Source organism: Anguilla rostrata, chromosome 14 (assembly GCF_018555375.3).
Source record: "Anguilla rostrata isolate EN2019 chromosome 14, ASM1855537v3, whole genome shotgun sequence".
Taxonomy (NCBI): Eukaryota; Metazoa; Chordata; class Actinopteri; order Anguilliformes; family Anguillidae; genus Anguilla; species Anguilla rostrata.
This window is the reverse complement of record NC_057946.1, coordinates 24,556,079-24,580,858: the sequence shown is the minus strand read 5'-3', so window position 1 is coordinate 24,580,858 and position 24,780 is coordinate 24,556,079. Positions and strand designations below refer to the sequence as shown.

The 24,780-nt window shown below is 43.6% G+C and overlaps 1 protein-coding gene across 1 annotated transcript; it reads right to left on the bottom strand.

The window, feature by feature from the left end:
- Positions 1-1,971: 1,971 nt before the first annotated feature.
- Positions 1,972-15,904, bottom strand: LOC135238884 (transmembrane protein 150A-like). The gene is given in 8 exon segments (XM_064307029.1): positions 1,972-5,664; positions 7,181-7,351; positions 7,922-8,049; positions 9,251-9,318; positions 10,719-10,805; positions 12,410-12,457; positions 13,216-13,529; positions 15,746-15,904. Coding segments are annotated over 7 exon segments (900 nt in total). The 5' UTR covers positions 13,281-13,529; positions 15,746-15,904; the 3' UTR covers positions 1,972-5,331.
- Between the last annotated feature and the right edge of the window lie 8,876 nt (positions 15,905-24,780).

The following is a 24,780-nucleotide window of genomic DNA, read 5'->3' as shown; positions in this document are numbered from 1 at the left end:
AATTTAATTACGATGCAATAACAATGAACCTTTTAACAGCCCACTTTTTATGTCTTTACGGAACCCATCATTTGTAGCGGAAGAAAAATGGCTAGTACACGAATATTTTAGTTAGCTATAACATGAACCAAAATTAGGAGCCAAAAATGTTCATACACACATGTTTTATGTTGAGAAAATTTCCATTATAATATACATAACAATATAATAGCCCGATATGCACCAATGCGTATAAAATGCATGCATTTGCCGAGGAACAAATGCATTTAACTTTAACATTCAGATGACTAATTAAGGCGAAACAGTTGTTGTATTACATTTACACCTTAGCGATCTGCAGTTTGACAGTCAATGAGGCTTTGGCTAATTTTTCAGGTTTGTCTCCCGTCTTGTTTTTGTTGATGTAAAGTTTAAGTTTTCTCTTCATGCATCATTGGATTTTTTAAAATGAAAAACCGAATATAACTGTGTTTTGCCCTAGCCGAACCTTGGCTGCATTGCATTTTAGAATTGTAGGCCTATGATGGTAGTTTCAATTATTTAAAATGAAACACCTTTGTAGCTTAGGCCATTTGCCGTAAATTCTGTTACCTTCAATACCCTAATTATTAGCTGTTTAGTCGGGCGCCACACTGACTAAAATCATGTTCCGTGTTTTTCTTATTGTCTATGCTTGTATTTGTTTATATGAGCTCATTTTAGGAATCTAATTTAAACATGAATCGGTCTGCATTATGATTCATTGTTGCCTATTAAGCGTTTTCAGATAATAACCCTGGGCAAAACAAACTGTTAAAGCAGTCCAAGTGCTTTATTGCTACATAGTGATAATACATAGCAATTCAACCATAAGCAAGCAGATATTTAGGTCCACAAAGGATGGAAAAGTTTTAAAGAGCTTTAAATTGCTCATTTTAAATCTTTTGTCTCCCCCTAGTGGACCAAGTTACATAGCGCAGTCCATTCATTAAAATGATGATGACTGATGAGCTTTTTTGATGTTGTTGTCACGTAGGCTGCACTCTATAGGCGTTTGCGCTAGTTTATGAAAGCAATGAGAGGTAAAACAAGGTCAAATGACTCCACGTCAGGCTGGAGTGTACCAACACATGCAGCATATATTCGCACATCTGCTCCTTGTTGCTGCAGAAATGGATACGAATTATATTGCGCCTCCGTAACTTTAAATTTGCAGTTAGCTGCTCCGATCACCTGTATGTGCTGGTTACCGGAGGCCAGCAAACAGACGTAGCGGCGGAAGAGAACAACGCGCACTTTGACACAAACCAACGACTGTGTGTAACATAGGTCTAAACGAAGATTAATCAAGTATATAAACTTCTTTAAAAACCAAAATGCACTTTGTAAATGCATATGTTTCTTAAATATATACACCATTTGAAAGTCATATAATCTCGCTTGTTAGATTTATATATGCAATAATTATTGGCTAGAACTTCATCGAGTCCCATTCATTTTGAACTGGCTCTCTCCTGCACTCTAGTGGTAAAAATAAACAAAACAGTGGAATCCGTCCTTCGCATTAAGTCCGCGTGGCCCATCCATAATCTGTAACGGTGCCACAAGAAGAGTTACCAAGCAACCCCTCAGTATGTTTTTAAGGTGTAAATTATGCATGCAATCAATTCATCTGCATATAGTGTTAGTGTGTGGCTGGCCTACAACTGCATGTATGTGTCAGTGATTATGTGATGTTGAGGATTGGCACTGTAACATGTATAGCATTATTTATATATAAATATATATATATATATATATATATATATATATATACACACATATACTTCAGAATTCACTATGATTAGCTAATTTAGCATTTAAACCTGATTTGATAACTGTGGCTGTATGTACGTGTGTGCGTGAGCACGTGTGCATCTGTGTGTGTGTGTGTGTCTGTGTGTGTGTGTCTAAGCAGTCATTTTTATCTCAAAGAAACTCAAAGAGGAGCTCTTATCATTTATGTATTTAATTTATTTCATTTATCTTTTGAATATAAATTTCAGACAACAGAAAAAAAATGACTAAACCAAACCGCTACTAAATCATACAAATAATTATAAAAGAACATAAAAATGCAAATTTCAGCATTCAGCATTGATTTACCTTTATGCGTGAGAACATAACCCAGCCGATCACAGAATCGAACACACCCATGAAGATGAACTCGGACACTTTTCGCCAAACACCCACTCAAGGTTACAAACTGAAATGAGGTACAGGCAAACATTTCATTTAAAAGAAAAATGTCCTTCCATCTACACTTCATTGGCAACGTTACAACGACAGTCGAGAAAAACCGCTCTTGAACGCGAGCCTTTCCTTTACTACGCTTGCTTCGCTGTGCCACGCTCAGGCGCACTCGGGCTCAACCAAGAGATTCACAATCGGTGCGTTTATGGATCCAATAATATTGATTATCATCGGTGCTGATGTCATGGTGTCATTCAGATGGTAGCATCCGAATGCCACTCTACTCCATTCAATGATTTGATTTTGTGTTTTTTTTTTTTTTTTTTGAGTATATATAAAAATATTATTGGCCACATTACAGTCAAAATGCACTGGATTGGCAGTTTGTTCGACGGTAACACGGTGTGTGTGGAATGTGCGGGGATCAAACGTGTGGCGTTTAGATTGTCCAGCGTTGTGTTGTTTTCAGCCAGGGACTTCGTCCACACTGTGCATTTGTACTGCGGCACGACAAACGTTTCCTCGCCGTGAAAATGCGGAAATCAGTGTGAACAGGCAAAAGGCCAGGGATCAGCTAAAAAAAAAACGCAGTGTGCACACAAAGAGACAGAGACATAGACACACACACACACACGTGCACATACAATCTCACACAAACCCACACACACACACACACACACACGATGGCATCTTTGTCATCTCCAGTGACTCAACAACATGTGGTACAGCCAGTGGTGTACATTTATAAAAAACAGTAATAATAATGTGTAAATTGGAGTATACTCTTTTAGAAAACAGTAATAATGTGTAAATAGGGATATACTCTTATAGAAAACAGAAATAATAACGTATAAATTAATGGGCGCTCAAATTCCGAGAACAAACAAAATGATCAACAGCTTTAAAAATCCTGCTTCGCTTCCAACTTTAAAACAATGGCAGCTGATTAGACAATCACACCCCACTACCCTCACGACAGGTGGAGAAAATGGTTTTAAGACATATTTGTTGGTGGCCATTTATGCACCAATCTATCGCCTGTGATACCCCTGTAAAGACGCACAGTGGCTTTCTAAATGTGGGCTGTCACCAAATCATTTCATGGCTTCAAAAACACATCCTAGCAAATGGGTTCAGATTCCACCTTAGCACAACTGCTTCACACACACACACGTCGACTTTCACAAAGGCTACAAACACAGTGAAACTGCGCAACAAGTAGCCAAAGACTTTCCATTCTCTCTACAGACAGACCCACTATGGACACTCTACAGACACTTTCTGCGGACACTCTCTACAGACAGACACTCTCTACAGACAGACTCTCTCTACAGACAGACTCTCTCTACAGACAGACTTCTCACACCACCACCATTTGCTTTCCAGCTGAATGCTGTGGAAATGACTGAAAATGGCCGCAAAGCAAAACAGAAACCTCAGATGAATGAGACAATATGCGACATCGCAGCAGCACAAGCTGTCTGCGTTTACTAAAGTCCCAGTTTAAAAATTTGGGGGCAAAATTTTTTTTTTAAATCCACACATGCGCATAAAACAGGGCTCATTCCAACTGCTTATTTCACCTCGTTGCATCCTTCCCTCGCGTCCTTAGCCCCGCCCAGCGGGGGACAGGAGGAAAGGACGCGAAGACGGAGGAATCGAGGAAATGTGCATTAGGCGAACGGAACGTCATAGTTCAGTCGAGCGACGGTCTGAAGCCACATCAGTTAGTGATGTGGAGAGGTGGATCCACAGGTCAGTCGTTTACACCTCACACGTCCCAAAAAATACTTTGCAAAGGGTGCACTCGTATATCCTCACTGGAGCATCCTCCAGGAGCCTCCTCGCTCCTTCAAGGAGCATTCACAGTAATGGGGTTGGAATGCCCGTAAAGATGGCGGACCTCAGTCGATTTCCAGGCCAGGCGAGGACAGAGGAGGCCAAGGCGGATAAAATAAGCATCTGGAATGAGCCCACAGTCTCGCGCCTCGCCCGTCAGCACTCCCCGGCCACTCTCAGGTGAAATGGGGAAACAACAGGTCCAATCCAGTGCTCATCAATTCACATCCCAAAACAGACAGCACATCTCACCAAACACCTGTCCAAACGGGTTTCCTTCTCTGTGGCTCTTAAAGATACTCAGAGGTCCTGTTCGGTAACTCTGGGATATATAGCAGGTCCATCAGGGCCAATCAGGACACAGGATAGAGACAGTGCTGCTGCTGCAACTGCAACCCATAATAACCCCCTTCAGGGGGGAAGGACATTTACGTAACGCTTGACTCCAATGATAACGTTCTCTCCTTTTCCTTTTTTAAAAGTAATCTGTCTTGTACATTATATTATCACAATACAAATGAGGTATGTGCTAACTTGGGTTGTGTAAAAAAAATTTTTTTTTTTAAAGAAATAGAAAACATAAATAGAAATAAAAACATAAACCGCTCCAAACAGCACTTGCTCAACAAACAGGACAGGTGGAGGGCAGACTAAATAAATGTGTGCACCTACACCACCAAATCTAACCTGCTCCAATATGAACCATCTTCCATTTCTCTGCCACCCCCCAGAAACCCCCCCTCCTCCCTCCCCCTTGCCATACAGCCAATGGGCCCCACAGTAGCCTGACCATATTGGGCTAGTCTGTGAGCCAGGGACACTGAGAGGGAGGGGGGAAGGGAGCAGTCCGCATGGCTACAGCATGTTGATGCCCTCTGGGAGGGGGGGAGTGGGCGTGGCTAGAGCATGGTGATGCACTGGGAGGGGGGAGTGGGCGTGGCTAGAGCATGGTGATGCACTGGGAGGGGGGAGTGGGCGTGGCTAGAGCATGGTGATGCACTGGGAGGGGGGGAGTGGGCGTGGCTATGGCATGGTGATGCTCGAGGAGGGGGGTGTGGGCGTGGCTACAGCATGGCGATGCTCGAGGAGGGGGGAGTGGGCGTGGCTACAGCATGGCGATGCTCTCAGGTAGCAGTGGAGTGGGCGTGGCTACAGCATGGCGATGCTCTCAGGTAGCAGTGGAGTGGGCGTGGCTACAGCATGGCGATGCTCTCAGGTAGCAGTGGAGTGGGCGTGGCTACAGCATGGCGATGCTCTCAGGTAGCAGTGGAGTGGGCGTGGCTACAGCATGGCGATGCTCTCTGGGTTGCAGTTGAGGTGGGTGGAGGTGCTGCTCCCGCCAGGCGACTTCAGGCTCTTGGTGCCGCTGCCCAAGGTCCCGCCCCTGCCCGCCCCGCCCCCAATGATGACGCCTGCCCCCCGGTGTCGGGTGTGCTGCAGGGCCACCATCATCGTGTCGTTGTTGACGGCGCCAAACTCGTAGGTGAAGGTCCCGTAGAAGACGAGGATGTCGACGGTGAACACCCACTCGCAGACGGCCGCCGCGTGCTGCAGCACGAAGCTCTCGTGGATGAAGAAGACGCCGCCCGGTCAGGTTAAGGAAAAACTCAAAACCTGCGTCTGACCCTAACCACAACGCTAACCGCAACCCCATAACCCAAGCGATGACCGCTTTGGCTCTGCAGCAGCAAATCAGTTTTGAAATTACCTTTCCAACAGAATCCCATGTGTAATTGTGGACGGGCATAAGTCCCCTTTCCTGGAAATAACAAAAGGAGTCCCTCAAGGTTCCATCCCCGGTCCTGCATCATTTACCATTTATATCAATGCTCCCTCGTGTTTTAATTTATCCATGTTTTTATCGATCGTGATATCCACTTACACGCTGATGACACAGCTCTTCACTGATGCGCCCCCGCTCTGCGTCCAGGTCTTGGAGGTTTCAGAATGCTTTTAATTATGTTCGGTCTGCACTTGAGGATGTGCACCTGGTCCTCAACGCAAGCAAAACTACAGCGCCCTCAGAAAGTATGGTAATGGTAAAAATGTATTTAAGGCGACTGAATTTGAGATCAAAAGGTGAATGTAAGCCGAAGTACAGGCGATCAGTTTTTACTTCATGGTACTTACATGCGTATATGGTTTACCATTTCACAGAAACAGCTGTTGTGTTGAGTCCCCCCATTTTCAGTTATTTTATTTGTAGTTATTGCATTTAAGGGCTATGCAACCAAATATTACACCACCGCTCTGATTTACTTTTAAGTTCTGTCCTAAGTTCTTAATGAAATTTACTGTTCTTGCAGCTCACGGATTAGTTGTTTTTCAGCCACAGTCAGTTCTCTGGTCTTCATGACGGTGTATGCCTTCTGACTCCAAATGCTATCTCTACAGTCAAAAGCAAAGGCCAAAGACTAGACACTCACTGCCCTTTTATGTGTGAACAATACAGGAAAAAGGAAACACCTGAGCAACAGTTAACACCTGTTAGTCGTCCCTTAACTTACTTTTACACAGCTGAAAATGGGGCAACACAAAACAGCTGTTTCTGTAAAATGGTACACATAGGCAAGCATATACCAAGCAACAAAAGCTGAATGTCTGTAATTTTGTCCCATATTCATCTTTTGATCTCAAATCTAAATGCCTTAATTATGCAGCAAAAAAAAACTAATTTCACTTGACCACTACCATACTTCTGGAGAGCACTCTAAATGTCTACTTGGTCTAATTCCCACTTTTTGGATGAATTGAAAAATCATCACATTTGATAGCAAGTGCCCTCAAAGATAATCTTCCTGTAAATACCTTGAGATCTGGCTTGATGATAGACTTAAAACAGCATATTTTACATACATAAACTAATTAAGAATTTGAAAATAAAGTTAGACCTCTATTTGAGAAATCAACGACCCTCATCCTGCCACTGACCCCTAACCGTAGCTCTAACCCCCTGCCCTGCCTACACACACCCAGGCTCCGAGGGCTCCATAACCTGTTAAAGAGGGAATGTTTTACTTTGCGGCAAAGCATTCCAGCTGCTCCGCCCCCTGCTGGTCGCATCACAGCCAAACGCCCCGCCCACCACCCCCCCTCCCCCCGCCCCCCCACTCGACAGGATACTGAGGACCAGGGAGATGAGGGCCCCGGCGGCCAGGGCCACGCGGACGTGCGCCATCCAGTAGTCGAGCGCACTGATGGCCACGCGGTACGTCAGCACGCACTGCAGGCACACGAAGAGCAGCCCGGCGGGGAAGGCCACGCCCGCCCCCACGTAGTGCAGCGTTTTGGCATGGTCCACCTGGGGGGGAGGGGGGGGAGGGGGGTGTGAGTGCCAACATACCAAACGTATTATTTACAGTGAGAATCTTTCTTGGAGTCGATTTTATGAGAAAAAATTAAATGAAAAAAATAATTAGGATTCGGCTCCAATTCCCACGTCAAATTTGGAATGGCCAATCGTCTGCGACCGTAGCCGTGTTCATTCTGCGAACCCCACTGCCAATTCGGGAGAATGAACACTATAAAATAACACTTACTGAAGTAACTGTCAACGCAGGCAGAGGTCTTCTTCATTTGTTTTGCCGGTAAAGAGTAGCCTACCGCTTGTTAAACGTTTAGATTTTCTGGAACTTTCCTCTTACCATTTGTGTAGGCTAATGAATCCCTTAATGTTACAAATATCTGAAATGGTCAGACGCAATGATATTCACAATGATAATGTGTGTGCGCGCGTGTGCGCGCATGTGTGTGTGTTTGTGTGTGTGCATATGTGTGTGTGTGTATGTGCGAGTGTATGTCTGTGTGCGTGCGTGCGTGCGTGCGTGCGTGCGTGTGTGTGTGTGTATAAACTCCTCCCTCCCACCCTTACCTGGAAGTTCCCCACCATGACCAGGCCCAAGGCGTTGGTGCAGCCGGACACCAGAGCGCTGGTGTTAGTCCAGCAGCAATGACTGTGTTCAATCACCTGGGCATAGCGGAGCAGGCAAACCATCACCACTGGGGGGAGGGAGAGAGACAGAGAGAGGGTGAGGGAGAGAGAGGGCGAGAGAGAGAGGGCGAGAGAGAGAGAGAGGGAGGGAGGGAGGGAGGGAGAATGAGAGATGGGAGGCATTCCAGCATACACTTCCGACGGAATCTCAATTAAAAAATGAATTAACAAAAAAAAAAGTTTTAAAAAATCTTTAAAATGGAAAAACAAACTCCCAAAAAATTTCATGAAATGGAAATAACAAATACTGTAGCATTTAGCACATGCTCTTATCTGTGCTGTGCTAAAATACTGAGCTATGCCATAAGTGCAGAGCTGTGCTAAAGTACTGAGCTATGCTAAGGTAGTTTACTGTGCTAAAGTACTGAGCTATGCTAAGGTAGTTTACTGTGCTAAAGTACTGAGCTATGCTAAGGTAGTTTACTGTGTTAAAGTACTGAGCTATGCTAAGGCAGTTCTCTGTGCTAAAGTACTGAGCTATGCTAAGGCAGTTCTCTGTGCTAAAGTACTGAGCTACGCTAAGAGTTTCTGTGCTAAGTACGAGCTACGCTAAGCAGTCTGTGCTAAAGTACTGAGCTATGCTAAGGCAGTTCTCTGTGCTAAGACTAGCTATGCTAAGGAGTACTTGTGCTAAAGTACTGAGCTACTAGGAGTTCTCTGTGCTAAAGTACTGAGCTATGCTAAGGCAGTTCTCTGTGCTAAAGTACTGAGCTACGCTAAGGCAGTTCTCTGTGCTAAAGTACTGAGCTACGCTAAGGCAGTTCTCTGTGCTAAAGTACTGAGCTATGCTAAGGCAGTTCTCTGTGCTAAAGTACTGAGCTATGCTAAGGCAGTTCTCTGTGCTAAAGTACTGAGCTACGCTAAGGCAGTTCTCTGTGCTAAGATGGTATCTGAGCTCAGTGAAGCTGAGAGGCAGTTCTCTGTGCTAAAGTACTGAGCTATGCTAAGGCAGTTCTCTGTGCTAAAGTACTGAGCTACGCTAAAGCTACTGCTTTGTCAGAGTATGGAATTGCCTCAGGGACAGCTGGAGATCGCTCTGCCTTTCACTGACAAGCAAGATCGCCTCCCACAGAGTGCCGCAATTAAGGACGCACAATAATGCCAACACTTAGATCGGGAAACACTTCCTCGCCAATTCTTCCCGGAGAACCCCCCGCGTCCAGGCGTTTAGCGCCGGATGACTCCCGAGGCGAAGGGGGCGGGACTCACCCATGAATGCTCCCACATTACCGATCAGGCTGAACAAACAGCTCTCCGGGGGGAAGGATCCGCACTTACTGCAGAACACAAGCACAAAAACCACAAGGCCTTCAATAACACAGCTGCATTAAATAACCCTCGATAACACACCTGCATTACAGAGACAATTTAATTAATGCACTTTTAAAAATAGTACCACAAATGTATTATGCATTCTGATTTCCTATTGTTACAAGCATTGCAATTAATATTTAAATAACAGTAGTAACAATGACAATAGATTTTCTTCACACAATGCTTTTCATACACCGATACACTGCTGCACCTGCCACATATGGTATAAATCGAGACAAAAAGACACCTGTGAAAGTCGTGAAGCCGATGCTCTAATCCAGATGAACTTACATATCTTTCTCAGTTTTACAGTATATCCTTTTATACAGCGGGATATTTTGCTGATTCAGGTTCCTTGCTCAGAGGTACTTCAGCAGTGTCCTACATGGGGATCGAACCCTTAACCTTTAGGTTACCAGCCCAGTTCCATAACCATTACACCACACCTCAGATGACCCAATGTCTGAACCAAACAGAGACGGACAGCCCCGAATGGACAGACAGACACCAACAGGAGGTGGGAGAAGGCGCTGATGTGACAGAGGTGAATGCAGGTAAGAGGTCGGCGCAGGTATGAGGTGAGCACAGGTATGAGGAGAGAGCAGGTATGAGGTTAGCGCAAGTATGAGGTGTGTGCAGGTATGAGGTGAGTGCAGGTATGAGGTCAGTGCAGGTATGAGGTCGGCGCAGGTATGAGGTCGGCGCAGGTATGAGGTGTGTGCAGGTATGAGGTTGGCGCAGGTATGAGGTCGGCGCAGGTATGAGGTGAGCGCAGGTATGAGGTGAGCGCAGGTAAGAGGTGAGCGCAGGTATGAGGTCAGCGCAGGTATGAGGTCAGCGCAGGTATGAGGTGTGTGCAGGTATGAGGTCAGTGCAGGTATAAGGTGAGTGCAGGTATGAGGTCAGCGCAGGTATAAGGTGAGCACAGGTATGAGGTCAGCGCAGGTATGAGGTGAGCGCAGGTATGAGGTGTGTGCAGGTATGAGGTCAGTGCAGGTATGAGGTCAGCGCAGGTATGAGGTGAGCGCAGGTAAGAGGGTGAGCGCAGGTATAAGGTGAGTGCAGGTATGAGGTCAGCGCAGGTATAAGGTGAGCACAGGTATGAGGTGAGCGCAGGTATGAGGTCAGCGCAGGTATGAGGTCAGCGCAGGTATGAGGTCAGCGCAGGTATGAGGTCAGCACAGGTATGAGGTCAGCGCAGGTATGAGGTCAGCGCAGGTATGAGGTGTGTGCAGGTATGAGGTCAGCGCAGGTATAAGGTGAGCGCAGGTATGAGGTGAGCGCAGGTATGAGCTCAGCCGCAGGGCCATGCGCTAACTGAAAGGCAGCGGGATGCTAAGGCGTGCTAGCGAGCCAGTCAGACCTGATGAGGGGAATGTCCTGTAGGGTGCAGCATGTTTTGGGGAAGCCCGGCTTGGCCGTCTCCTCTGTGCACGTCACGTTGTAGGTCCTGCGCACAGCCAGCAAAAACAGGCACTCGTAAGCCTTAAAGGGACAGTACTTACACAAATTCTTCTGTAGATGGGATCTGAGAAACATAACAGAATTTTGAAATACTCTTTAAAGGGAACCCTGACTGTTAAGACTTGTAGGGCTTAATATGTTGTAAATTCCCTCAACTGTGGAAATATGTTGTAAAAACCACTCAAAAAATTTCAGTTATTAAAAAAACAGAAGTCTTTAATAGAAATTTTGACCAATGGAGATCGCCATTATGTTAGACACGCAATGCACTTAGGGTAGATGAGGTAAAATGGTTGCAGTGGAAGTTAACCGAGTTGTTTTGTCCAGCAGTTGCGGTTATTAATTATGTTATTTCCCTAGCTAGCTACAACAAGCTCTATCTCTCTCTCATTCTGTAGATCAGTAGCTAGCTAGCTAGAGAAATAAACAGGTTGGTAGCAAAAAAGAGGGCTAGTTAGACCGTTCTGAATACGTATAGCCTTCCTACACTCAGTAAGTCCTCTGTCTGTCACACGCAGGAGTACATGAATATACAATATTTGTTTATTTACTCCTGTGTATGTTAATTCGTGAGAAGGACAGCTAACTAGACTATTGTGAATAGCCTACACCCAGTCATTCCTCTGTCACACACATGTATTATCATTAGGGAATATGCATTTAAAGGAGGTGTTATCACCGATTTAAGATTTAAGATTTAAGGATGCGGATCAACAATTACGTTACGCTGTTTAAATTAATGACGGTCATGTACACGTTTCAGTTTCACCAAAAGCGATAGTTTGATCCGTATGGTCAAGTGACATCGAACAGCTGCTGCTAGAAAGCGGAGCTCTAGCTCTGAAACTTTTCCGTCTTTGTTAGCGCAGGCGAGCAGTTGCTGCACAGACACCATCTCTTATACACTACTCTCGACTCCTCTGGCCCCCGATCTTCATCGTTTTTATTTATTTGATGAGGCTGTCCTCGGTGCTTTCCTGCTGAGTAGTGTCCCGCTCTGGCTCGAATCGAAAAGCCTGACCAGAAGACATTTTCAATGCCGCTCAATGGACAAGAGCCATGAACAGGAGACCCGTGCAACCATTTGACGTCAGAGTGCATTGTGACGGTAATAACAATGGCGACCTACGAGTCGATTTTTATTTTATTTTAAATAACCAAAATCTTTTATACGGTTTTTATGACATGTTTATATAATTGAAGGCATTTGGACCATTTTAAGGCCTAAGTGTCTTAACAGTCGGGGTTCCCTTTAAGATTATGACATCACATCTCAGCTTTTATTGTGTAAACCAAAATACTAGCATTTTAAACTTTAACATTAGTGTATTAAAGTACTCCTGTTTCTTTTGCCAGAAATCTTTGAATATAAAATTCAGAAACTCTTGCAGCAATACCAAACATCCCAATTTATGTGCAATCCAGTTTGAATTGGACCAATACAAAAGTATTTATAAGCGGTTTCTGTTGAAGCTGACAATAATTATCATTGTTAATCATTCCTTTTGATTCCTTCCAGGAATAATAGCTATAAACACAGAGACGACACCAGTCTACGCATGCAACACAAAGTAACGCTGCCGGTCTTACCAGTTCTCTACAGGACAAACGTGATGATTCATCACTGCCATAGCGTAACTGCAAGACATCATAATACACGCCTCATATTCAGCAGTTAGCACAGCAAAAACCAGTTTCAATACATTTCAGGTACAATGCTACGCTCCCCTGGGACTTACCAAATGACTAATTCATTTTGAACTTAAATACTATACTAAAGACACTGTATAGCCTAATATACAACATAAAATTATTATCTAACCGTTTTAGAAGAGCTCCAGACCCTACCACTTCTGGATATTCCATGAAATTGCAGTACAGTGATGGGTTAAGTACTTGGGTTTATAGACTCTCACTCCCTCTCTCACAAGCATTGGTATACAGGCTAAAACAGCTCCATTTTAGGAGCAGCACACCATTGTTATCCTGGCCAATGGCTTAAATGCTAAATGACAACAGCAAGGTCAACCCTACCCCAGTGCCTATCAACCATGTGAGGGCATGCTGTTGACAATCCAGGGGTCAAACCATGCAAGATCCACATAAGTGTGGAAAAGGACAGTCAGGCTGACACTCACACTATCAATATTCATGTGATGAAGAACAGAGACTGACACTCACACTATCCATATTCCTGTGATGGAGAACAGAGACTGACACTCACACTATCCATATTCCTGCGATGGAGAACAGAGACTGACACTCACACTATCCATATTCCTGCGATGGAGAACAGAGACCGACACTCACACTATCCATATTCCTGCGATGGAGAACAGAGACTGACACTCACACTATCCATATTCCTGCGATGGAGAACAGAGACTGACACTCACACTATCCATATTCCTGTGATGGAGAAAGCAGAGAGGCTCACAGGCAGGATGATCCAGGCAGTCATTGGACAGTCGGTGTGGTACTTGTGTCCAAAGCATGAGGGACAGGTGAATCAGTGGAGAGAGAGAGGAGGCGGGGTGGGGCGGGGCTGGGCGGGCCAAGGGAAGGGTGGGAGGAGGAGGAGGAGGAGGAGGAGGAGGGGGGCGGGGCGCTAGTGGGTTAGGGTCCACGGGGGGAGGTCATGGAAGGACGAGGGGGCTAGCAAGCGCTGGTCCTCCACTGGCACCATCAGACAAACGGCACTTCCCCAAACCTGAATGGGGGGGGGGGGGGGGGGGGGGGGAGACAGAGAAAGCTCCAATGGTTACTGGCTAAAGTTCCACAAGCATCTCACTTCATGGTTTTTTGCCCACCAGGCTACATTCCCGACCTGCTGCCCTGGCAACCATCCAGCAGCGGGACACATGACCAACCTTCCCTCCCTCCCTCCCCAGGTCTGTAGGGAGAGGGCCTTCTATAGAGCTGCCCTTCACGTCAGACACGCCAAAGCAGTCAGTGCTTTCAAAGCAGCTCTTCAGCTAATTATCAAAGAACTTAAAACACATGCATTCAACAACCGTAACTGAGCAAGAGATTGGTTGCAACAAAAACCAAGATACATTGGGGTCCCCATGACCAAGTTTGAGAACCCCTGATGTAGCGTCAGAGTTGTGAGAAAAGCAATACATATCTTTATTATTTTTTTTATTATTATTATTATTATTCATTTTAGAGGGACAAGGGGAAGATGAGAAACAGAAATATGGAGAGTGTACATAGACCAGGTAGATCACCTTCAGATAAGCTGTATTATACAAAATCAACATAAACAAATCTATGGAGTAAATAAATTATGCCTTCAAGACGTAATTTATTTACTTATGCCTTAGTAGGCATCCATTATTAGTGTAAACCGTTGTATTTCACACACGCACACACTAACTCACACACACACACACATACATACACACACAGACACACACAAAACTGTGCTCAGCCTAAATAACACTTCAATAACACAGTGATTGTACACTGTAGTGGAGCAGAGAGTAGAGTCTGAATCTACTGCAGCATTGTGTGGCACAGCTGATAAGCAGATGAAAGCTGCCGGTTTAATTCCCAGGAGGGGCCATGCAGTCGTTTCGTTGATCGAGGTGCCTGACCTCGTGGTCACATCGTGTAACGTATTTTATTTGCTAGTGATTTGTAATCCGAGGCAGGCCGCTGACAATTTCTTGAATCACTTGAACAACATAACAGCGACAGTGGGTATCGGGTGAGTAGCTAGCCAAGTGATATCATCAGTTTTGAGCTAACCAGTTCATTAAGTCAATTAACAGCTAACTTCAGCATTATTAATAACGGCCTCCATTAGGATGACGCCAGCTGACTGGTTAGCCTAACCAGGGTCGGTAACCAACCTAATTTGCAAGTAGATATAGACACTGGCACCATCAGCTAGCCAAAGGTGAAAAGTCCATGGCAGAAAGTCCAGGCATAAACTCAGTTCCAAACAGTTAAAGCAAGCTACTGACCTAGTCTAATCAGCAAATCCAGGAGATTGGAACAAAATACTGAGGGAGACTTTTACTTTCTGAACCTGGACTGTCCACCTCTAGTCTAGCCATCACTGAGGTTAAGTGTCCAATTTAGCGTCCTGTGAAAATACGGTTTATTTGAGGTCACATATAACACACTTAACGTTAAACATGATCAGTTCACGTCACGTCTTACTAAAATATACGACTAAACATGAAGCTGCGATAACAAAACTTTGTGAGAAAGAAGTACATTAGCTAACGCTAGTTATATATAACAACAGTAGTCTAACGTTAGCGGAAGTTGTCGACAGCAGACTGCCTAATATGACTGTAGTTTCGTTGCAGCAATGTTAAACCTCAATAAATGACCAAAACAAGTGAAAATAAATGGCAAGTGGCTGTAAACTCATTTTCAGTTTTGGTTCCGTATAGTGACTTATTTTACCGTAATCTTACTAGCTAACTGCAAGCTAATCTAGCGGTGCCTGGAAGCCAGTCAGCTGACTGGCTAATGAGATAGCTAGATACTCTGCTACCTACTCAGGAACCCCAAACTATCGAGTCAACTAGTCTAGTTTACCTATCGAGACACGTAGTTATATTCGAATACACTCAGATACATACATAAAGTTAGAGCCAACGTTAGACTATGTAGCTAACGTACTGGATCGCAACAAATAGCTACAGCTAACGTTAAGATAGAAACTGGTTAGTTGTCTGACACTGATAACGGAGTGGCTAACACAACTAGCTGTGCTAATAAGCCAGCCTAATAATAGCGAGCTAGCAAGCGACGTCCGGCTGATTTACTGAATGTTCAACGAAAATTTTGCTGGTCGTATTTTTATGCCTTGTCCCTGTTCAGATACCTAGGAAGTCACAAATGCTCTCTGAACGGCTTAGGTTGTAGTGACACATTACAAATACACCAACGAAGTGCATAACATACCAGATCCTGCTCTCCCGTCTTCGAACCTACTCGACAACCTTGATGTTCCCTTTAAAATAAAAAAAGCCATCCCGACTCCATTCTTGGTGCAGCGCACTATCTAGCCTCACGGTACTTGTAGTTTTGCAGGCAGGTCGTGTCGTCTAAGAGAAGTGGTAGGTAAAACAGATACGACTACACTCCCCAGCTGCTCGTTCGCTAAGGCCAGAGGAGAAATCTGGGAGAAACAGGCCTGTGGGTATGACGCTAACCAATGAAAAGTTGTATTATTTCATTGGGAGGGTAGGACCAAAGATGGGCTTTGATAGGACAGCCAGGGACACCTCATGAAAATTGTACACATCTGCACAACTGTTGTATAGAAGCAGCAGTGCATCAGAATTTACGAATGACTAAAAACCAAACCAACTAAGAGAACTTTCTTGTTTTATGTAAAGGTAGGACATATAGGAAGGGTACATATTAATAATATTAATAAGGGAAACAGTAATTAAATTTTGAGGGGTTGAAATATTACAGACAAGCTGCAGAAACAATGTGATGTGGATGTTCACAGACGGATCCCTTAGTTAATTAACAACTAAGGAGACAAAGCAGTGGCCACCATGAACTCACATTACAAGAAAAGCTCCATCAAACCTGCTCTGAAGTGCCTCCTCCCAGCCTCCTTGTTGTTATCGCTGTACAGTCCACCAGCTGAATTGCCCCTGTCATTGTGTCGGAGGCAAACTGCCGCTACACAGAGTGCAGAAGCTTAGCAGAGCAACCCTTTTGCCATGACGAGACAACCCATCGGACTGAATCCCTCCTGATTACTGCTGCAGCCAGGAATTCTGGGCTAGGATCGCCTTCCAGTTTCAGTTATTCCGGACAATCTGAGTTACTATACTGCACACACTTATTATTGTGATTGTTACACAAAGAAAAAAAATGAACACAAATGCCAATAGCAATCATAACATTTTTATTTTTTTTATTTTTTTATTTAGGCCACTACAATTATAGTGATTAGAACCACAACCACTGTCAGGACTACAGCGCCAGCAGCACCTTCACCCACAGGTTCTGCCACCACTTCCTCTGCTTGCTCTGCCACCACTTCCTCTGCTTCCTAACAGTCATGTAAAACATCTTGCTCTGGAAGGAGTGACAATGCCAGTCAGTCCTTCCATATACTCCATATGGTGGTGTATTATAATACATCACAAGTGTTGATTCTGCAATGTTATACTGTATATTCAATTTCTACTTCTGAAAGAAACCATTAATTGTATACAGGTGTAGTACCGTCTTAACTACACTGACCACTTTCCTGCAATCAGCAGTGGTGAGCAGCACCCTCTAGTGGATTGGCGTTGGGTTTTAACTACTCAAAAAAATAAATAAATAAATAAAAAGATATTAAGATAAACTAAATTCTAAATTAGAATTCTGTTCCAGCCAGACCTTCACTGCCATGTGTAGATGTGGCTTAATACCGAGAAGAGGAATCTTTAGACCGACAGTTTAATTTAAAATTGACATGAAAATTCCTCTTTGTTTCCTTAAAGCACAAAGCAGTTTTTGCAGTCCCATTATAGTTTCATGCGCAACCTTGGAGTTGACTGAATAAACAATGAAAGAAAAAAATGAACACAAATGTCAAGGGCAATCATAACATTTTTATTTTCTGTACAAATGTAATTTCATACCTTTGAATAATATTTAGGGTGACTCCCCTGCAAAGCCACACAGGATTATAGAAATGACAGCTAGGGACAAAGGTATTTGACAGCAGAAGATGGGACAATAGAAATCATTAGTTGATCATTTTTCAGTTTCTTATGTATCAGAATATACAAAATCCCTAATTCCATTTCTTATCACACTGCAGTTGGCAAGTAGAGCTCACACAGACATGAACTGGAGGAACACGCTTCTTGCACAGCATAAAGGGCCAGTTCACCCAAAATGAAATTAAGGCAAGTTTCCACTTAGCCAGAGTACTATCTATCATCCAGATAGTTTCACTGAAATTTGACAAGGCCACAAAAGCTGGGCACCCGTTGAGGTCTGTTGTATCAAGGTGAGCTGCAGCTAACATCTAGAAAAATAAAATCTGAGTGAAACTATGCAGTTGGATAGATAGTACTCAGGGTAAGCAGACACATACCTTGGTTTCATTTTGACATGAACTGCCCCTTTAACAAACAGACTGCAGATGCTTGATTGACCAGTGGGGGGGCGCTAATGAGCATTGAGATGTTGTCATCCTGGTCAGACTGAAAGCCTCACATCCCTAGCCAAAGTTTGTACCAACTGTGCATCACAGTCGCCACTGGCATGGTCTAGATTAAATATCAGATTGTTGGGCCCAACCATGCAGTAGAACAGTGCCTTAACAGATACCAGACCACGAGACCCTTCTATGCACTTTAAAAGTCATTAAACCTTAAACTGTTGGTTGTGGAATAGTCAGGATGACAGTGATCCTCGGAAATGAATTAGCATTCTTTCCAGTATAAGGAGAGACAGGGCAAATCAGGGCAGAATTCACTCCGAGTGGTTGGAGAGACGAAAGAAGACAAAGTAGCTCCTGGCCCACAGATAATTACAAGTTCTGATCAAGCGTCCATATTTTACAGTCAGAGATACAGTATGGAAGTATTTTACAGCAAGAGAGCTACAGTAGGGTAGAGGTGTTGGTGCCTTTTGCAGTCATGTGGATTCAGTGTGGTTTTACAATTTGATATTTCATTATGCTTTTCTCTCCATATTTATCAGCGTTCATCACTGCAACCACTGCTATAGTCAGGAGAGCACAGAGAAGCACGTGCCCTCCACCAAAATGTGACACCAAGTTACTTCTTTTCATGCCACCTTTCACAAGTCAGGCTCACACAGAGATGAGTAGGAAGAGGACACTTCATGCGCAGCTTGAGCAACCAGACTGGCTGTGGTGCCTTAACTGACCAGCAGAGGTCACTGGTGAGTGATGACATATCCCTCTCTCACTGAGTGATGCTACAGCCAATTATTTGATGCCAGCTGCCTGGCCACAGACTGGATTTAAAAATAATTCAATACATTTTATAACCATTAAAATCTATTAAATAATGTTTTCATAGGAGTATGTATGACCTCTGAATATCTGCTACGGTGCATTTCACAAGTTTAACAGGTCACCATTACTTTCATGCCTTTGCGGAAAGTGAATGGTGAAATGGCTGCTTATGTCTTCTGAATCACACTGAAGCTCAAATGATCCTGGTCTCTGATGGGTGCAGAATCTAAGGGTTGACACGGACAGCTGAATCAGGGGAGACAGGTCCAGCGCATCAGCCAGATTTACTGGATTATCGATCTCATTACCTGTGGTCAGCTGACATGTACCAGCTCTAATTATCATAGTACCATGTACCCGTCCAATGACAATATTTTTATTTTTCGGTGCAACAAGCACCATTTATTTACAGCGGTTTCAAGTCTAACTGACAATCTAAGAAGTGTACTACTGACAGGCAAGTAAAGGGGCACCACATAGGACCCTGAATCGGACAGGAATTCTCCCTTTGCACATCGTCCTGCTGGAGCACGTTAACCATCTGCTAAGCACCATGCTAAATGTCAGCTCTGAATAGCGGCAGCTACATTGCATAATATTGCTATACTGTTTTACCCAGCAATTGCCAATCGAAGGGTTGTATGGACAGACCAGTCACTCCCTCTAGAAGGGAAAAAAAAACAGAAACCACCACATCCACCCACTGTCTTCTCCTCTTATTGTTTCTCCTCCCCCTGTCTTTCGCTCGCTCTCTCTCCCTTGCTACTTCCCTCCCACCCCCTCCACGACAGCCCCACTAGGTGCCAGGGTTGTGCTGGCTCTGTTTTGGAGAGGCTTCTCGGTGCTGGAGCTGCTGGAGGAGGCCACTGCGATTATAGTGATTAGAACCACAACCACCACCAGGACTATAGCCCCCAGCAGCACCTTCATCCGCATGTTCTCCCACCACTTCCTCTTCTTCACCTTCACAGCAGTCCTGGAAAATTTCTTGCTCTGGGGAGATATATTCAAGAACAATTAAGTATGTGTGTCCTGTAGAACACACAATGTCAGTCACTCTTTCCATATACTCCGCAGCTCACTAGTTTCACTCACACAGCTGTGCAGGTAGACCGCGGGCCCTCAATTAACCAGAGGGGGCAGTAGTGTGCAATGCGAAGACCTGGGGCTCATTCCAAACGCTTAAATTATCCGTCCGCGTCTCCTCAGTCCTCGTCAGACCCAGAGATCGATCATCGAGGTCCACCATCTTTAAGGACATTCCAATCCTTTAAATTCTTCTCGGAGGAGCAAGGAGGCTCTCAGAGAAATATAGGAGGGTACGCGCGGCAAAACACGTGATGTATAAATTATCCACCTATCTACATCTGCCACGTCTATAACTGACGTCGCTTCAAACAGACGCTTGATTGAGCAAGGACGTTCCATTTTCCTAAAAAATGTTGCCTCGATTCCTCCGTCCTCATCCGTGCATCCCTTACTCACGTCCTCCCCATTGGTGGAGCTAATGACCGAGGAAAGGATGCGAGGAAGAGATGCAAGGACTGAAAATAAACGATTGGAATGAAGCCATGGATTATTCTCTCAGTCCCCAGTGAACTGGAATACAGCCACCATCCAGCGCACACTAGGGGGCACTGTGGCAGCATTGAGCTACCGTTTCATCCAACAGCATTGTACTTTGTCCTTTACAGAAATTAGTTTTGGCAACAGTGGACAGTGTTGTGCCAGTATTGGTGATACCGTCCAAACCTTTCATTTGAGTTTAGCATACGTCGTCCTGGTCTTACCTGACTCCGCAGTAGGTCAGCGCGTTTATCCAGATCTTGAAGTTTTTCTGACCTTTCCTCGACCTTGTCGAGATTTTTGTGCATGATGACCTTCACCTCTTCTGCCGTGTGTTGCATCTCCTGAAGGCGGCTGTCGGCATTCTCCTGGTGAAACCAGCAGAGACTCAAACACTCAGGTTTACTAGCTCAACATGACAGAGGCAGGGAGATTATAAGAGTTCATAAGGGAGGTTATAAGAGTTTACAAGGGATATCATAAGAGTCGACTCATGTAAGAATCCACTCGGGAATGACAGACAGAGGTATTCATAAGAGTGTCTGCTCCCAAAATCCCAACAGTCGGAAAAAGAGTGAGATTATTCCTTGACTGTGGGATGTCTACCTTTAGCTCAGTGAGCTAAACATACTCTATATGACCAAAAGTATCTGGCCATATAGTGCATGTTTACAATAGCCTGGAGCTATAGTAAACATACTGGAGCTGTTTTTATGGTTTGGGCTAGTTCCAGTGAAGGCAAATCTTAATCCTGCCCCATACAATCACATTCTAGACGATTCTGTGTTTCCCCAAAGTTTGGGGAAGGCCATTTCTTGTTTCAGCATGATAATGCCTCCAGGCACACAGGAAGGTCCATATAGAAATGGTTTTATCGAGAACGGTGTGCAGGAACTTGACTGGCCTGCACAGAGCCCTGAACTCAAACTCATCCAACACCTGTGAAATTAATTGGAAACCCAACTGAGAACTAGACCAAACTTCCCAATTTGTGTTCAACCTCACAAATGCTCATCTGGCTGAATGGAAGCAAATCCCTGCAGCAATGCTCCTACATCTAGTATAAAGCCTACCCAGAAGAATGGAGGTTGTTACAGCAGCAAAGCGTGGACCAACTCCATATTAATGCCCATCATTTTGGATGAGATGTTGGATGTCAGCTGTCCACATACACTACATGGCCAAAAGTATATCTTGCTGTGACTGAAATTCCAAACCCACTGCAAGCTTACCTTGATTACACAGAACAGTCAGAAACGCTGCTGAATTTATATTGCACAAAAATAACAGCTTCCTATAAAACTCCATGTAAACCTCAGATAACAGTACAGTCTACGAAGAAAACCTATGGTGGTCTGTAGGTGGCAGTGTGGCATATTAAGACACAGATAAAGGTTGTGAGCTCAGCTCTTCATTGGGGGACTGCTTTTGTAACCCTGGGGCAAAGTGGCAGCTGTGTCCCAATCCAGTTTTTGCTAGTAAACTTCACTTGGGAGGATGTGACGCATGCTGTATACCAATAAAACAAGAGCATACACTTGCGTTTCATTGAGTGGGAGGGAGTGAAGGTGCAGTGGAGAGTGTCATTTTCCTGTACAGCATCACAAAGATGCTGTACTGTTTGAAAGCACCATAAAAATAAGATTGAACGGAACTGGAAAAAAAAAAAAAAAAAAAACTTGAACTGCTTAAATAAATATATGTATACAATGCAGCGAGGTCCATATTGTTTGGAATAAAAGACATTTTTCTTGATTTGGTTCTGTGCTTCACTATTTTAGATTTATAACCAAACAATTCACAAGTAATCACCTTTTATTAAAGGGTGTTTTTATACATTTTTGTGTCACCGTGTAGAGATTACAGCACTTTTTATGCATAGTGGCCCATTTCAGGGCACCAAAACTCTCCTTACCCATTCACAGCAGTCAAATTCAACATGGTGCAAGTTACATACAGATTTTGATTCTACAGTATATTTGGCTATGTGATAGACAACATTTTAAGAAGGGGTGGGTCACAGATAATGTGTCAGTCTAAAAGTGGGTTGTGGGCATGTAAAGTTTGGGACCTACTGGCAGAGATATAGTAGGTTCAATCGATGCATACAAACAGGTGGTACAAGTGATGACTACAGAGGAAAAACTGGTTCCAAAAGGAAATACTGTTTGATAACAAAAATAAGGACGAGTAGCTATTCTGAAAACAAACCAAGTCCTTAAAATAGCACAAACAGAACAAAAATAACATAATGTACCACATATCCTATGCAAAAATAAGTGTGCATAATATATATATATATTTTTTTTAAATGTCAATAACAGATAAGACATACCTTTAATCCAATATAAAATAATGTGAATGGCAGCTGCCACGCAACATAGACACCAGGTGAATTTAAGACCCGTTTACTGTAAGCCTCCCACAACCTGTTTTGGGAACTTCAATGTTTTTGCAACACAAAGATTCTTTCTTTCAAACTGTGACCTTCATACAGTAAAAAAAAACCCTTTCCCCTCCTCTTGCTATTTGTAATATTATTATTATCGTTCTCTTTAAATCTTCTATGATCAAACCTGAGGCTAGGCTGTGACTGAGCATAGCCTTGTAGGCCTGCAGTCTAGTTCGAATTGTAAAGGTTCGGAGTCTGCCTTTTGTTCCGAGCGGGAGAGCAAACAAACGCCATAGTGTCAACCCAGCACCTTGGCACCAAGTGAAATGACCGGTTGGTACATTGTAATCAAGGAGATAAAGGAAAGATATTTCTTTCGTGTGTAGCCTGTTGTAGGTACAGCTCATTTCCTTCAACCGTGTAATACCTGACACAACTTCGAAACTCTTTAAAAGTTCTCAATCCAAGCAGTAGCAGATATAACTGGAACGCTTTTCGGAATTAATGCTTTTCGGGTCGAAATGCGGAATTAATACTTTTCGGAACAGAATGCTGTCTTCCATTAAAGGCCTTAGACAAAGCCCGCACAACATAAAAGCAGCCTATAATAAAGGTATTTAAGAAATTGCTTTATGATGTTCTAATGCATTTGAATTGCATATCCGATCAGTAAAAAATTACATATCAGTAATAATATAAAATGCAATACTTTACACATATTGATTTATTCTTCGCACGTTCTTATAAACCTTGTTGTCGCCATATGAGCACAACTCTTCATATAAAAAGACAACTAGGACAACGAAATTATTCGTGCATTCTAGCTATAGTGCGAAACTGCAGTTAAGTGAAGCCTCTGACACGAAACAATCAGCAACTAAGAAAATGAAAGTACATATGTCATGTGTTCTCTCTATCTGGGTAAGTGGTTTTAATGGAATCGCTTACCATTCTGTCTCAGGATTTGTCCTTCAAATTTTTCCCTTCTGCAAAAACAATGTCAGACCAAATGGGAAAAGAGTCAAAATCTTCTCGAAGTCCGGTCGTGTTTATGATACAAGTAACATATATTATTTATCCCTGGTGATCTTTATCTCACTCTCTTTTCTGGCGGACTAGACATTTCACTTTGCTTAGTCTTCTCACTTGCGCAAAGACAATACACACAAAATTGAAAGTAAACGGCGCCGCCCTAATGCCAGGTAATGACAAACAGGAAGGTGAACGACTGCCAAAAAGTAAAGATTTATGTCATTGCCATAGCATATGATCAAATTACTGCCTCTACCTGAAGAGGTAAGGAAGGAGGGGCACGAAGAAAAGCTAATAACGTCCATCTCGGATATATTTAGTGTTCGTTGGGAACAAAAAATGAAACAGAAATTGAATGAGTTACAGGTGTCAGGACTCAGGAGCCTGGAGCTGCGTTAAGTAATAGCGCTGAGAGGTCAAGCATCGCTGTAATCGAGTAATTCATGTGATTACTAAGATCTGTAACCTGGCGTGGTGCTGACAATATTGCCCTTTGACTGTGCAACCAGCTGGGGTTTATTAGGCTATGCCTTTTAATTTACAGACAAATCACATTGAAAAGTGTATTTTGCAGGGATCGCAAAGCAGAGCCCAATAGCATTCGGTGGTGTATTATAATACATCACAAGTGTTAATTCTGCAATGATATAGCCTACTGTATATTCAATTTCTACTTCTGAATGAAACCATTAATTGTATACAGGTGTAGTACCGTCTTAACTACACTGACCACTTTCCCCCAATCAGCAGTGATGAGCAGCACCCTCTAGTGGAGTGGCGTTGGTTTGAACTACTCAATATCTTTTTCTTTTTTTTTTTAAGATAAACTAAATTCTAAACTAGAATTCTTCAGAATTCTGTTCCAGCCAGACGTTCACAGCCACGTGCAGATGCAGCTTAATACTGAGAAGAGGAATCTGACCGTTTAATTTAATATTGATATGAAAATTATTCTATTTCTTTAAAGCGCAAAGCAGTTTATGCACTCCCATTACAGTTTCA